Below are 14,905 nucleotides of genomic sequence, written 5' to 3' on the forward strand. Positions count from 1 at the left end.
GTAGGCCGTCAAGTCCGTGACGTGGTGGTGCTTTTAATGACTGGTAACAACCATCGCCGTCCCTCGTACCGATGCGACGCCCGAGTGCTTCAAGTTGTGGTTGTGGTTGACAAACGCTGGCTAGTTGCCGAGAGGATTTTAGTCTCGCCTGGTCAAGGTCAAGTCGGAGGTGGAAAGAATGAGAAGGGTTATAATACAAATATTACTAGACGATGCCAGTGCCCAGGTGGCTTTTTCTCTATCCAAATACGAGCCGCCAGTGTTCAATAATGCAAGGCACAGAATACCTCCTCCTCCTTCATGTAGATTTCCGAGATGCTTGCTCCATACCTGGGCAGCCGGTCGACCACTTAATCACCTCTGACTTGGTATTCCATACGTTGTATAACTGCAGCCGCCAGCAGAGACCGTATCTCAGTCCCTCCCACTGTGTGGCATGCCGCTTGTGCAGCCTTCCGTACCTCGTACCCGTCCTGACTACTTCCGTCCGGCTTTGATTCTCTCCTCCCCTCAACCCTGCAAGGAGCTATCACTTCATAGTGCCGAAGCCAATGATGCAGGAACGGTATCAGAAATACCCAGTCTGGCTGTCACCCTCGCCCTTTGACCTGCCTGAATTGTCTATCTTTTATCATCCCCGCCCGCCTCCTTACTGGGAAAGGCTAAGCCTGGTCCTGAGTTCATCGGTTGCAGGTCCCCGCCCGCTCACCCATGCTCATGATCCCGGTCAGAAAAACGTGCTTTTCAACCCAACGCAAACTTTGTCGACAGAGCGCACGTTACCTCGTCATGCTAGAGCTATTTTTCTCTCGCCAGAATATCAGAAATGGCGTGGGAAGAGGAACAAATCCAAACTCTCTGCGAACATGATGGTCAGCAGCACTAATGATATACCCGAAATATCTGATGAAGCAATATTGCACTTGGTTCACCGATCTGATAGCTGTCATTCCATCAATCTACCCTCTGAGCAAATCTCGGATGCGCCTGTTTCAAGCATCACCAATGTAGAAAAATCCGGGTGGCTGGAAAATCTCTCGCCTCATCCTGCTGTCGGGACGTTGCAAAGTGCATGCAGATGCAGATACTTCGACCCATTTTCAGCCACCCTTGACTTGGAACGGAATTCCAAGGTCTATTTGCCCGTTGGTTTTATTCGTTTCCAATCAATCGTGACCATTCTGCAGCACGCGATAGACTCCAGATGCGCCTCATTGAACTCTGCAACCCTGAGCACAACGGTCTCGGGAGTACGTTGGAAGTTGGAACCTGGAGCAAGTGACGAGATTCTATCGCATTTTACAACCTTCGTCATCATTTTTTGGATTTATCGCCACTGTGTTGGGGTTCTATCCATGCTCGCGTGTGCATGAACCGGAAATCCCAGATGAATGTCGATCACTCGCGGAGACCTCTTCCCCCACGACTCACACGCCTTGGTTGCCAATAAATATTTCCGAAGTGTTGAATATCTTCCGTATCTCTGGAACATGGCAGCCATAGCCTTTAACATCGTTTCTACCGTGGCGGGCATAGTGCCGCCTGCTGCCGTCGATAGTCTTGATACTCTTGGGGAAGCTAAAGTCCTCGCTACTGATCCCGAAAATTCGGAATTGCTCTGTAATTGTCTCGATGAGACAGCTCATACCGAGTACTCACAAATATGTGCCAAACTCTAATCCACTCGGCGCTCCAATATTCCATTGGAAACAAATGGAACGTAGCAGGAGAAAAGCGGCAAACACCGCCACAGTCGATACCCAGATCGTCAGCTCAAGTACTCGGAAGCTTAATCTTCACCTCACCATCGAAACTCCATCCAAGTGAGCATTTGACTTTCCCTCCATGTCTGGGTATCAGGGCAATTTCCCCGAGCGACTGGGGTCTCAGGGTCCTGGTGCTTGTACCCCATGTCTGTTGGGAACGGTGACCTTCCCAGAGCCTTATCGTGCGCGCACCCGCTCTGTCCACCGGGCGAAAGAAGCGCCCAGGCGAGCAACTCTCGGAATGTGGTTAGTGATGTTGCACACGTGAAGCCAGAGATGATAACGCCTCGAAGTATGGTCGAATTATGTGCACCCGTGTTCTGGCCTCGTTGTGGATAACATCGTCATCTGCGAAGAGGAACGTGCGCCATCAACACACGATTGCAGTCTTGTGACGCTCTTTCCCATGCGAGGCCATGTCCACCGTCATATTTGCAGATTCCACGAAATGGTGAAGGGATGCCGTATCAGACGTTATCAGTCTCTGACCACTGCCTTCCAGAACAACCGAGTGTGAAAACAGGTCAAAGCGTACCTTTCTCTCGTCATCAGCCGCACAGACAACAGAAACAATCCGAGCGTCTCTTGTCTGAGCACTCACGTGGGCCGACAAAGGCTAAAGATCGCCATTGATCCCAAGAGCTTGGGTCGCAACGAGTAAAATGACGACACCTCAACACCCTCCCGGAGCTCAGCTGAGCCGGAATGATCTGAGCTGAAAAAAAGTCCGAAAGCACCTACCACGGTTTGTACCATATAACCGGCACTGGCACCCTGAAACTCTGCACTTCGCATCGATCGCGGTGCCCAAGAACATGCGGCGCTCGACGCACATACCACACCTTCCACGCTGTTGGGTTACAATCTGGCCCCGAATACCTCACTCTCATGTCCGTGTGCCTCGTGAGGCAATGCGAAGTCGGCGTGCACGTGCCCATGAATCTGAATGAACCACGTTGTCGGGGTATGAGGATGCTGCGCTACCGACGAAACAGGCACTGGCGCAATTTGGACCCTGAGGAGCTGAGAATGAGACCTTTGCCATTCGACTGCAGTCCACGCGATTCCAAACCCATGGTTCTGGCGCCCATGCTCTTTGCCACGTGCCTATTGCTGCACAGATGCGTTTGTTACCTGGTCAGTGTACCGAGTAATCGGCATGACAAAATGAATGCCACTGCTGCGCCAATGCCCTGTTTCGGATTGCTCATCTCCTCTCCATTCAAGCTGGGTTCCCGCCCTTGGTCCTGCACCTGCGCAATTTTGTACGGAGTCAGGATAAAGTCGCCTCACAAAGCTGCAAGTGCATCACGCTCGCATGGTTCAAATTGTATGATTTGGCACTAGTGAGAAAATATCGCATTTCTAGGTGGTCGAGCATCACTGGAAACATGCAGCATCTCACCTGATTCTCGGCCCTCAGCGATACCACTTTTATGGAGATAGCCCCTGGAAGTGATGTGAGTGAAGAGTTGTCTGTGATAATCGCCATGGCTACCGTACACCTCATTCTTCCTTTGCAGGTCGAGCAGACAAGTTCGCCAGAGTCCGTCTGTCAGATGCGGTGGCAGTGTACCATACTCTCCACTCCTTGAGAATCGTGTATGATATCTTCCGGAATCAAATGCAACAAGACGATGCGGTATACCTCGCTTCCCAATCCAGCAGGATAAGTTGCTAGACCATTTTGCAATCAAACGAACATGCATCCGAATAGTCAGATCTGTTTGACCTACTCGTCCATCGTGGTTCCAGGCGGAGGGGTCGAGAGATATGCTCTTGAACGACCGGAACTTGACCCTTGTCACGCAACATGAGATCACTCGTGCTGACACTGACACTGACACATGTCATCTTACCCAGTTACAAGAGTCTGCCAGGCTACATCTCATTCATGTCGCAAACTTGCTCACCCAGTATCGACTCCAGACCTTCTTGTCTTCATCTGTTCCCTTGAACTATAACCCAATTGCATCGTGTTAGCCATCGTTTCTCTCAAGGCAAGTCTTCCAATTCGAATTTGGGTGGCGATTACCTCGAAATCGACCTTGTGAATATCCTGGAAACCCTCCTTGAGCGTTGGTTCCTGGAATCGTTTCGCGAAGCTACTGAATGCAATTCCCGGTAGAATGGTTCGTGCTTCGGGGTTCATCTGCTTGATTGAACTTGATTAGCGTCAAATGCGACGTTAAGTGAGGGTGGGTGGTGGCTCAACGGGGCATGTCATGAATTGCCCAGCTGGCCATCGATGGCAGGGGGGTAATAGTTGGCGATAAGGGGCACTGTCGGAATACATACCGTTCCAGGGTTCAGAGCTCTCACAACATCATTGTGCTCCGCAAGACGTGTCGGTGCTGTGAAACGTACACACCGGATAGGTACATTGAATTCCTGTGCAACCCGAACCCAGTGTGCCCGGGTGTTAATGTCCGCATTGGTGTTATCTGTCATTTCCACGTGTTAATGAATCTTTGACTGACTCACGTGTGACACAGGGCAAAATCAGGATGGAGGAAAAGGTACAAGCACTACTACAAAGTGTGACTGGAAACAATCGCCCCAGCTGCAGTTGGAGATGGTTGCAAGATGGACATTGTGAGGAGGTGTAGCGGTGATGCTGGGCCCAAGACAAGGTCTGCATGCATAGTGCATGATTCTTGAAAGGGGTACCCCAGCGGAGAGAGAGGGTGGAGTTGCAGATTGACAGGTTGGAGTGCAGAATCTTGTACGGCCTTCTGTGTCTTTAGAATGCAACCCAGGGGAGCATTTGCATGTTCAATCACATTACAAGAAGTGAGGTTGACAGGTGAAACATTTTTGATGAGAATAGAAACACAAGATTGTGGGTGGGACTGGACTGTCGGATAGCCATATTAGGAATGCAAGAGTTCTTGTTGTACATACCAACAGCCACAGACTTTTCTTCACCAAGCAATTCTTTCGCCTTTTTGATGCACCTATCCCGCTATCATAGGACAAAATGTCTCAGCTTGAAACTCATTTTGTGGATAAAAGTAAATGCAGGGGAATGACCACTGTTGGCATGATATGATATGCTGGGTAGAGCATAAAGGGATCCAGGGAACATACCGTTTTCAAGATGTCTTGATTGACTCGTTCGTATCCTAATGGTTGTAGCACATTCCAGAAAAATGAACTCTTACCGGCACCTGGGGAGCCGCAAAATATCACCAGTTCTTGTGGGTTCATTTTGATGAAAGGTACGTTAGCTGGGTCTTCAGCATTCGCTACGACTGCAGACTCAAGGTTCGCAAGGTAGCCTGGAGGGTCAAAGGGGGGCTTGTAAGGTTCTGGCTGTGCTTTCAAGAAGAATTGCTCAGGAGTGTAGAAATTGATGCCAATATTCGCAGCCAGCTCCCTATGTGAATTGTCAAAATTATGGGGTTTCCATCTTGTCATCAAACAAAGGATGAAGAACACTATACTCACCTGTCGCAATTCGAGTGATCTTTAGGTCTCGTCTCGGTTTTCTCTCTTCCACCAGCGTCTCCGACATAAAATGAATTATCCATGTCAACTGCGCCATACAGCTGGAGATCATCAAGGAGCTTTTCCCACATGCCAGTCCGAGGTTTACGATATCGATCTTGAATTGTAGCAGCGTAGAAGTGGATGGGCAGGTCGAGCTGTCGAAGAACTGAAGATATACAGGCTTTGAGATTGGCAAGACTTTTCGACTCGGCTTTAGGGATGACATTGCCTTGATTGCTCATAATGATGACGAGATAGCCCTCGCTATATAGCTGCTTTAGTCTCGCCGGAACTGAGCCATCCCACCACTTCCAACTATTAGCGTGACGAGCCCACTTGTTTCCCGAGTTAGCAGTAATCAGGGTATCATCAAGGTCGAAAGCTGCGATTTTGATAGAGCGAATGTCTTCCGAGTCATTTACATCCTGAGGAACATTCGAAGGGGCACCGGAAGGCTCATATCGTCCCATGATCAAGCTTTCCTTGAATATCTTCCATATTAGTTGGTCAGGAGGCTTTTGTGACGCTGGCTTGAAGAAACTCGCCACCGCCTTATCTGGGTAGTTTAATTTAGTCAAACCGACGATACCGCCAGATGAAGGACCTACTGGTAGTCGTAGATCCAATCTTCCTTCTTACGGGAGGTGGGGAGACCTGTTTTGGAGAGTTGGGTGCCGACCTCTTCATGATTGACCTGGAAATGACTCGGAGCTCACAGTGTGCGTGGCGAAATGATGAGTGACAAACCAACCTGTGCTTGCCAGGTGATAGCCATGGGTGAGGAGCCACGTTCTGCAACGTAGTTCAATTTAGATGGAGGGGCTAGTGAGCGAGTTTGCACTTTTGATAATGGTGGAGGAAGTGGAAGTGGAAGTTGAAGTGGTTGCATGACTCAAGTGATAAGAAAAAACGTGTAGAGAGACGCGACTGACCGCGTTTATTAGTCACCAGTGCCAAGATACACTAAGATAAGATATCCGTGTACTAGCAGTAGTTGCCTAGTACTAGTGGGTGACCACGTTGACTTCATTTCTTGATGATAGAATGATATCAACTGCCAAGTTCAAGTCCAGCATGCACAGGGTATCACCCTGCTTGGGCTGTTATTGACAGCGGGCTTTTTCTCATTGATGGGGGGTCGATCTCGTTATTGTATCTCAAGTTTGTCGGCGGTCCGCCTCCTCAAACCCACAAGGTAATCAACCACGAACAACAACTTGACATCTTTCTTCTTGTTCCGTTTGAAGGTCGATAATGTTTGTCACTGTCAGCATGGGGAATTTATAGTCGTACTTGCTTGCTTCACGTGGGCCACTTTCCTCATTCATGCAGCTTCCTGCAACGCTGAATTGATTGTCAGTGATGGAAGTGACTACCCGACCATTGGAATCTGGAGTGATTGATGCTTGAGACCGGTATCTATCAGGGTTACATAGGCAACCTTTCTTCCAGTCTCATTACATCGCATTAGCAGAATATATTCAGTCCTGCCATTTACGCCCAACCCCCCCTTGCAAACACCGGATCGGCGTCACCATGACTTCCATCACCTCGCTTCCCCCCGAAATCTTGTCCCAGATTCTCTCCCTGAGGCTATTATCAAGATCAGAACTCACAAAATGCGCCCTTGTCTGCAAAGACTTCAATACTACCGTCACAGCTAACTTGTATCGAGACCTCTGCTTCGATCTCCCGCATTTCCGATATGGAATGGAAGAACACCTGGAACGCAATGAGCAGCTGCATAAAATTCAACTCCTGACCAATCAGTTGGCAGTCAATCAGAGACTCGCGGATCGTGTACACAGCTTAGTCCTTCATGGCTCCTCCAACTGGCTTTCCGAAAATGTCGCTTTACCTAGCCTACCAGACCGCCTTGCTCCTCAAGAAGATGCGCCCCTTGACCACCAGACCTTCTTGAAGCATACTCCTGTTCCTCTTCCACAGATGGTATCAAAACTAACCCAATTGAAAGTACTGAATTTGGATGTTGGGTTCTCAAACTTGTTGCGAAGGCAGGCAGTATACTTTCCGAAACTCCAAGTGGTCGTGCTCTGGAGTCTTAATGAGAGGTTCTCCCACAACCACTTCTGGATGGCCCAGCCGAATCTCCTCGAAATCTGTTTCAATCATGGAAGCGTTAGCATTCCACCGGACTTTGATTGCTACAATTCTAGCGTGAGTAAAATTGTTCTGGACTCGAATCGTGGATTTCCCTCCAATATTGCAAGATTGGTGCAGGCGCCTAAGGCTCTGAAATCCTTCAAGTGGCGATTTTACTCCAACTGCTGCCTTCGAGCATGTGCGCATAGGAGCAACAAATTGAAGGGTAATAAAGTGATACCTGGATGCTACAAGCTGCAAGACAGCGTCAATTCCATTCTCACGCATATCCGCCACTCACTTCAAACTTTGGTCCTCACCTATGGTCATCACTCAACGCGATGTTCTCTCAGTCCTGTTCTCATACCATCAATGCGTGGCTTTGATCAATTAAGAGAGCTCAGGATCGAAGCTTCAATGCTATTGGGAAGCCAGACTTGCCCGTCGCGCGACTCCGTAAGTACAAACATTTTTCGTCCCGGGTACGAACTCGCCGGCATCATTCCAACGTGTCTGGAGACACTGCACCTGGAAGTTGAACGTGAGCAAATGGACCGTGATGAGAAGAACTACTGTAAAGATATTGTTCGTGGGATTGTTCAGCGCCAGAAGAAACGCGACCTTCATTTGGGTCATTTCATCATCGAGGAGATCAATCCACGATATGCGAGTAATTGCCAATGCGTGCCGAAAGATCTTTGTCATCGAGCAAGATCGCACATTGAGATCAACTGGAATCTGGGGAGTATCTGGGAGATGGAAAAGGCATGCACTGGCGTTGGTATTCTATTGTCTTACATTTGGCGGCGTGGGAGCTTTGAAGATCCTATCAAGTTAATCCTTAGGTCTGGCGGTCTCTCCTTACATGCCACTACGGAACCTTGGGACTGGACAATGGTTGGTGTATGATCCATGTGGTTGGAAAGTTGTTGCCGGATGGTCCCGGGACTGACGGGAGATATGCAGATAGACATTCCATTCCTGCTGTTGGGCTCCTAAAGGCAAAGTCAAATCATGGATGGAGGGCACAGCCTCTCTTATTGGGAGGATATGATTTCCTTCTAATGTACAGAGACCAACAAGCCATCAATAATGAAACGTGTGAGGCGTATTTCCTGGACATAAGCTGCGGCTCTGAACACTGGCATTCAAGTCACTTGAGCGCGCTTCCGTCAATGTTTACAGGGTGTAGAGGAAATCAGGCCTAGACTTGACGTTAGCCCTCGACACCACTCCCAATTTTCCACAGAGACATGATAACTCACCTCAAATCCCCCAACAGCCTTACCTCCGCCTCGGATTTTCCCTCAACACGATAATCCCTCGCTCCGGCTCTCTTGAACGCATTCTCCCTCCTCAGCAAGAAATACTGCAAGACCGAGCCCCCGAACAGCGCAACGCCGAGATACCCCACGACAACCGCATGACCCATCACGAAGCGAGGCGCGTCTTTACCCCTGTACACGTTACTGATAACCACGCCCTGCAGGTTCGCCCAGCCCATTGCCACGCCTAGCGAGATGCCGCGCTTGTACACGCCCTCGGTGTTGTTTGCGAGCCAGGTGACTGTGTTCGGTATACACGGGTAGATGCCCATGGCAGCCAGGAACGTGCCAGCATACTTTGCGCCGGCTGGAAGGTCGCTGAGGAGAATTCCAAAGCCAATTACACCCAGTGAGGAGATGGCGATTGCGCATAGTCCCCGTTGGCGTGTTTTGTCGGCGATGAAGCCAGTTAGAATTGTTAATAGGGCGGCGGCAATATATGGTGGGACGGACATTAATTGCGCGGTTGTGGCTCTGTAGCCCAATTCGGCGAGGACTATCTTTTATTAGTAGGAGTTTCACATGAGGATGGCTAACAGAGAAAGGGGGAGTATTCATACTGGTCGGTAGGAAAATACTAAACCCGTAAAGTCCACCTCCGGCTCCCATGTAGATGAGACAGCCGGTGTATGTCTTCCAGTCTTTTAGACTTGCCATGACATACTTCCAGCTGAATGATTCATGCTCTGCGCTCGCTTGCTGATCAGCCTTGAGACGATTGTAGACTCGCAGACGATCTTCCGTAGAGAGGAATGTGGCTTCATCGGGAAAGTCGTGCACCATCCAGACGGATATCACTCCAACCACAATGGTAATGAGACCTTCTAAGATAAAGATCCATGCCCAGCCTGGTTTGCCACCGACGCCTCCCATCTGGCTGATACCTGCGGCGAGGAGACCCCCGAATGAGCCTGCGATGGCGGCAGCACTGAAAAAGATCGCAGAGCGAATGCCAAATTCGGAGCGCTTGTACCAGCATGATAGGTAGAAGTTGCAACCTGAGAAATGATTAACATCACTGACTTTTAATGAGAAAGCTTCACCGAGTTTGAGTCTATACCTGGAAAGAGACCTGCTTCAAATAGACCCAGAAACCAGCGGGCGGTCGCCAGACCTGCAAAATCATGGACTAATCCACAACAGACGCAAGCTATGCCCCACAGGACCATGCTGTTGCGAATGTTAGAGATCAATTATTTCTTCATCTTGCTTAGGGATTAACAGCATACATGGTAGGGATATATCGACTTGGTCGAAACCTCTTGAGCAATACATTACTTGCCGGTTCAAAAACTGAATAAGAGACGAAGAAGATCGCAAGCGACGCATTCCATTGCCCGTTGGTCATCTTGAGATCCTTTTGGAGACCGGCAATTTTTGCGTTGCCAATGTTCGTGCGATCCAAGAATGAAATCAGATACAAGAGGCAGAGCCAGGGTATGAGATTGAGGTCGAGCTTGCGCAATAACTGACGGTCCTGTTTGGTTCTTGTTAGTATCGCGAATAGTTGGGAGACATATTTCGATGTTGTACCCTCTTTTGCCTCTCCTCGTCGCTGAGTCCAGCATCTGGGTCGTCGTTCATGGGCAAAGGCCCAGCCTTCTCATAAATATCGAGTGATTCAACTTGATAGTCATCTGCCTTACTTGTGCTTATACGGGCGGCCATGGTTGCCAGACTCATGCGCGAGCTGATAGCTGAGCAGTAGATAGTGCTGGTCGAGGCAATTGGTTAGAGAATGAGTGCAACCAGTCCGGGCGAAGGCGAGCTTTAAATCGTGGGCTAACTGTTCGTGTAGAAGCTCAATCTCCATGCATCGCGTTGTGTTCTTCTCCTCAATGTCTCTCCATGGGGTTGGATCCGGACTCATATCCGAAAGCATGGAGGACTGATCCTCAACTCCGACGCTCAATGAGTGTCTGCCATGAAGACGGAGGCAGATGGCATCTAGTCCGAAGCGGGCGGGCCTGTGCCTTGACTAGGGTGTAATCTAGCAACAAAATGAGTCTGGAAGGCATATCATTGAAACATTCACCCTTTATGGTTGTGGTTGGTAATGCGCCAGGGTGTTCACGTTATTCGGAGCGGAGCGCTCTTCGGGGCTCCGCAAAGGGAGAGAGATAGGTCTGAGCGCGGAAACCTTGAGCCCCAGCATAGGCACCTTGAATGCCTCGGCAAATGGAAAAAGGACGAAAATCAATGCGCCTCCGCCCTCCGCCCTCCATCCAAGACGAGGGTGTCGATGAAAGCATATCGGCGGATGATCATGTCAGCATCAAGATGTGTTGCTAGCATTCAACTTCATGCTTTAGGGTCGAACCTTAGACCCTTCCATATTCGCAGAGAGTGCTCAGGAAATCATTTGATATTTTGATGATGAATGGAACGCCTGCGCATTGGTAAGAATTATTAACTTCGCTTCCATACTGAAGATTGTCGATCACCAAGAGACTCTTTCCAATGAACTCCATAATGAATGGAATGGTAGATAAAATGCACGTCTCTCACCTTGATCACGAACGATCTCTTCATCGTAGTAAAATACAAATCAGCCTCATCTACCAAGCTCGACATACACATTGAACAGCAATGGCAGCCAACATAAATATCAAGAAAGTCATTCTGATCGGCGTATGGTTGCACCATTGAAGAAGTCTTCCACATGTTAATGAGATGAACAGGGCACAGGAACAATCGGGTCGATCATTCTCAACGGAGTACTGAAATCTCCCTTTGAAATCAGCATCTTGTCAAGAGCATCATCAAAGGCATCATTTCCAGCATCGGTTCCAGTCCTCAAAGCCGATTTTGACTCTGAAGATGAGCTAGTACGAGCTTTTCAGGGGCAGGATGCGGTTGTCAGTGCTGTGGGAGGTGCAGGGTTTTCGCAGCAGAAAGCTTTCATTAATGCAGCAATCAAAGCCGGAGTGAAGCGGTTCCTGCCCTCCGAATTCTCTACCAACACTAGAAGCGAAGCAGCTCGCAACCTGGTGTCGCTATTTGAAGCTAAACAAGAGATTCTGAACCATTTGAAGGAGAAAGAATCGTCAAGTTTTAGTTGGACGGCCCTCGCAACAGGACCATTGCTTGACTGGGTGAGCAGAAACGATGGTAACACTTGAGTCCCTGACTGACAATCAATAGGGAATCAAATCTGGCTTCCTTGGGTTTGATCTGGCCAACAAGAAAGCTAAACTTTGGGATGGTGGCGAAATTGTTTATTCGGCCACAAATGAAGACGATGTCGCCAAAGCCGTGGTTTCCATTCTGCAACACCCGGTTGAGACTGCAAATAAGTATCTGTATGTCGAGACGATCGCAGTCTCTCACAGGGACATTCTCAAGTCCTTGAAAGCTGCAACCAGTCAGAAGTGGGAGGTTGAGAACGTCAAAACAGAGGACTTGGTGAAAATGGGAAAGCAACTTGTTGCAGGAGGTGACTTTAGTGGCAATTTCTTGCTTGTACAAGCCACTGTCTGGGGCAATGGCGAGGGATTACGGCAGAACTTTGTCGTTGACGAATCTCTTGCGAACTCGTTACTGGGCTTACCCAAGGGCGATCTGGAGAAGACTGTGAGGAGAGTCTTGAATGCCTCAGAAAGTTCGTAGAAAAGCTGGATGTTATCACTTAATGATGACGAGGCTGGTTATTACATACCTTAACATTGGAAGGTATCATTAGGCAACAACCCCTAAATAATCAAGCCTCTTAAGCCTCCCCAAGCCCCATCAGCAGCTAAGTGTCGCCAAAGTTCTGGGGCGCTTTAGGGCCCCCGGGCTCTGGGGTAAATTATCCGGGTACGGTCTGGGGGTTCCTGGCGGCCCAAGCTGACCACAGTATTTAAACTAACTACCCGACCTACGGACTAGTTAAGATTCATTTCGCGAATCTAATTCCACTTCCAATCTGCAGATCTAGATGATGACCAGCGCCAGCATAGCGCTGCCATTTCTGAACTCTACCCGAATGACAAGTCGGATAAGCTGTTCGAGATGCCTGATGAAAACCAAGCAATCACTTCGGTAGAAAGCCGACCTCCCAGAGTAGCGCCTGGACGGTCCTGCATTGCATGTCGGAGACGAAAAATCAAGTGCGATAGAAATCAACCTTGTGCATATTGCGTCAGAATACGAGTTCAGTGTATCTACCCGGTGGAAGAGCCGAAGAAACAACCCGATGACAATGATGTCCTCTCCCGATTGAAGCGCATTGAAAGCTCACTTGCAAGGTTAGAAGCCACCCACTCCAGCAACAACAAAAGCTTGCGTGTAAATCAAGCCACCACAAGGTCTCATGATGATACAGCCCTCCTTCAAGAGGGCGCCCGCTCTCACGAAAATGTATCCCATACATATCAAGAGGGCACATCCGATCAAGAACTTCAACACGAAAAGGTCCAGACTACGCCTGGAGGAAGTGGCAAGCTGGTTGTCGAGGAGGGCGACACCAGATTTGTCAACGGTAGTTTTTGGGCTGATTTGGAAGAAGACGCTACCGAGCATGAGGAAGATGTTCCTTCCACTTCTACTGGACCGGGAACTGGCACTGAAACGGTGCCCTTCAGTCAACCATCAAACGATAATTCGTACCAGCGCTTTATCTTCGGTATGACCACAGTCCCACAAGCTAGTGGTCTTCGACATCTTCATCCCCCCGAAGCGCGCATATTTTCCTTATGGCAGGTATACCTGGAGAACGTCGACCCATTGTTGAAGATACTTCATGTTCCTACCACGCAACGTCAAGTACTTAGAGCCAGTGGGCACCTGGACAATATACCTCCCCCAGTCGAAACGCTCATGTTTGCGATTTACTTTGCAGCTGTGACCAGTTTACAGTGCTCGGAAGCTACGCAGGAACTTCTTCAGCAAGACAGACCCACGCTACTAAACCAATACAGGATCGGTGTGGAACAGTCTCTAGCTAACGCGAATTTCATGACAGCCCCAGATGTGGCGACTTTGCAGGCTTTAACGCTTTATCTTATATGTGCGAGGCAAACTGTTGACAAGGCTTTCGTCTGGTCAATGGTGGGGCTTCTTTACCGTTTGGCGACCAAGCTTGGCCTACATCGAGATCCCGCTTCACTTGGACTCCCACCCTTCATGACCGAGATGAGGAGACGCCTGTGGTGGCAGATCTGCATTCTTGATGTGCGTATCGCAGAGGACAACGATACAGACCCTCTCATTTGCGAACACAACTTCGATACCAAATACCCCAGCAATGTCAATGATGGTGATCTAGACTTGAATATGACTGGAGCACCCAGAACTAGCCACCACCGAACCGAATTATTGTTCTGTTTGACTAGGTTCGACATAAGCTATACGGCTCGGAAGCTGGTATTCTCCCCTAAATTCAGCTCCGACAATGGCTATCCTTCCTTGAGCCTTTCGGAAAAGATCAATATGCTTGATAATCTCAGGAAAGATCTAGACGAGAATTACTTCAAATATTGTGATTTGGAGGTCCCCATATGCTTTCTCGCAATCACTGCGTCGAGACTGGTTCTTGCGAAAATGAGGCTGATCGTTCACCATCCAGCCCGAAACCAGTCCACTGAGCTGTCACAAGCACAACTTGGGGAGCTCGTATCGACTAGTATCGACATCATCGAATATGCTCACGAGCTGAGGACAAATGTGAAGTACTCACGTTGGGTGTGGTTGTTCCAACAATACGTAGAATGGGACGCAGTAGCATTTCTGCTTTACAGCCTGACCGTTTCATCTCTACCAACTTTTACACACAGAGCATGGAGGGCAATAGATGTATTTATGGAAGACTGGAAGGATCATATCCCAAACGGTCAACGCGAACGGAGATGGAGGCGACTTCTTGCCCTCCATGATAAAGCCAGGGTGAAGCAAGGACACAGTACAGAATTGGATGATCAGCGACCAAGTCACATTCCAGCATTCTCTGGAACCAATGACTTCGATACAACAAATTCAGTTCACCAGACAAATACATCGCTTTCGATGTCTCAACCGGTTCCTTCAGATTTCCAAAAGCAGGTTGTGTCACGTCACAATCAACAAACAGCAGCTGTCAATGGCAATCAAAATCTACCAATAATGACAGGTGCGACCCTTGACGGATACTTCTCTGACTGGGGCTTAGATAACGTTTCTTACTCTATGCCGGAGGCAGCAAGCTGGGACATGCGCATCGATGAGGATTGGAATTCTTCATGGTTCTGATATCGAATATCC

The 14,905-nt window shown here is 48.9% G+C and overlaps 4 protein-coding genes across 4 annotated transcripts; 2 read left to right on the forward strand and 2 right to left on the reverse strand.

Annotated features, from left to right (window-relative positions):
- Nucleotides 1-5,212: 5,212 nt before the first annotated feature.
- On the reverse strand, nucleotides 5,213-5,945 carry LTR84_001719 (uncharacterized protein; the record flags this gene model as incomplete). Its single annotated transcript, XM_064845338.1, has 2 exons — nucleotides 5,213-5,885; nucleotides 5,938-5,945. 2 exons carry the CDS (start codon nucleotides 5,943-5,945, stop codon nucleotides 5,213-5,215), a joined length of 681 nt encoding a protein of 226 aa, XP_064706883.1.
- Nucleotides 5,946-6,794: 849 nt separating this feature from the next.
- On the forward strand, nucleotides 6,795-8,270 carry LTR84_001720 (uncharacterized protein; the record flags this gene model as incomplete). The annotated part of the gene is made up of 1 exon (XM_064845339.1): nucleotides 6,795-8,270. The coding sequence occupies one exon, from the start codon at nucleotides 6,795-6,797 to the stop codon at nucleotides 8,268-8,270; it is 1,476 nt and encodes a 491-aa protein (XP_064706884.1).
- Nucleotides 8,271-8,540: 270 nt separating this feature from the next.
- On the reverse strand, nucleotides 8,541-10,354 carry LTR84_001721 (uncharacterized protein; the record flags this gene model as incomplete). The annotated part of the gene is made up of 6 exons (XM_064845340.1): nucleotides 8,541-8,565; nucleotides 8,627-9,182; nucleotides 9,247-9,684; nucleotides 9,747-9,856; nucleotides 9,916-10,163; nucleotides 10,220-10,354. 6 exons carry the CDS (start codon nucleotides 10,352-10,354, stop codon nucleotides 8,541-8,543), a joined length of 1,512 nt encoding a protein of 503 aa, XP_064706885.1.
- Nucleotides 10,355-11,275: 921 nt separating this feature from the next.
- On the forward strand, nucleotides 11,276-14,893 carry LTR84_001722 (uncharacterized protein; the record flags this gene model as incomplete). The annotated part of the gene is made up of 4 exons (XM_064845341.1): nucleotides 11,276-11,317; nucleotides 11,368-11,781; nucleotides 11,831-12,287; nucleotides 12,600-14,893. 4 exons carry the CDS (start codon nucleotides 11,276-11,278, stop codon nucleotides 14,891-14,893), a joined length of 3,207 nt encoding a protein of 1,068 aa, XP_064706886.1.
- Nucleotides 14,894-14,905: the final 12 nt, after the last annotated feature.

The sequence above is a fragment of the Exophiala bonariae genome (genome assembly GCF_035927105.1).
Source record: "Exophiala bonariae strain CCFEE 5792 chromosome Unknown scaffold_11, whole genome shotgun sequence".
Lineage (NCBI taxonomy): Eukaryota > Fungi > Ascomycota > Eurotiomycetes > Chaetothyriales > Herpotrichiellaceae > Exophiala > Exophiala bonariae.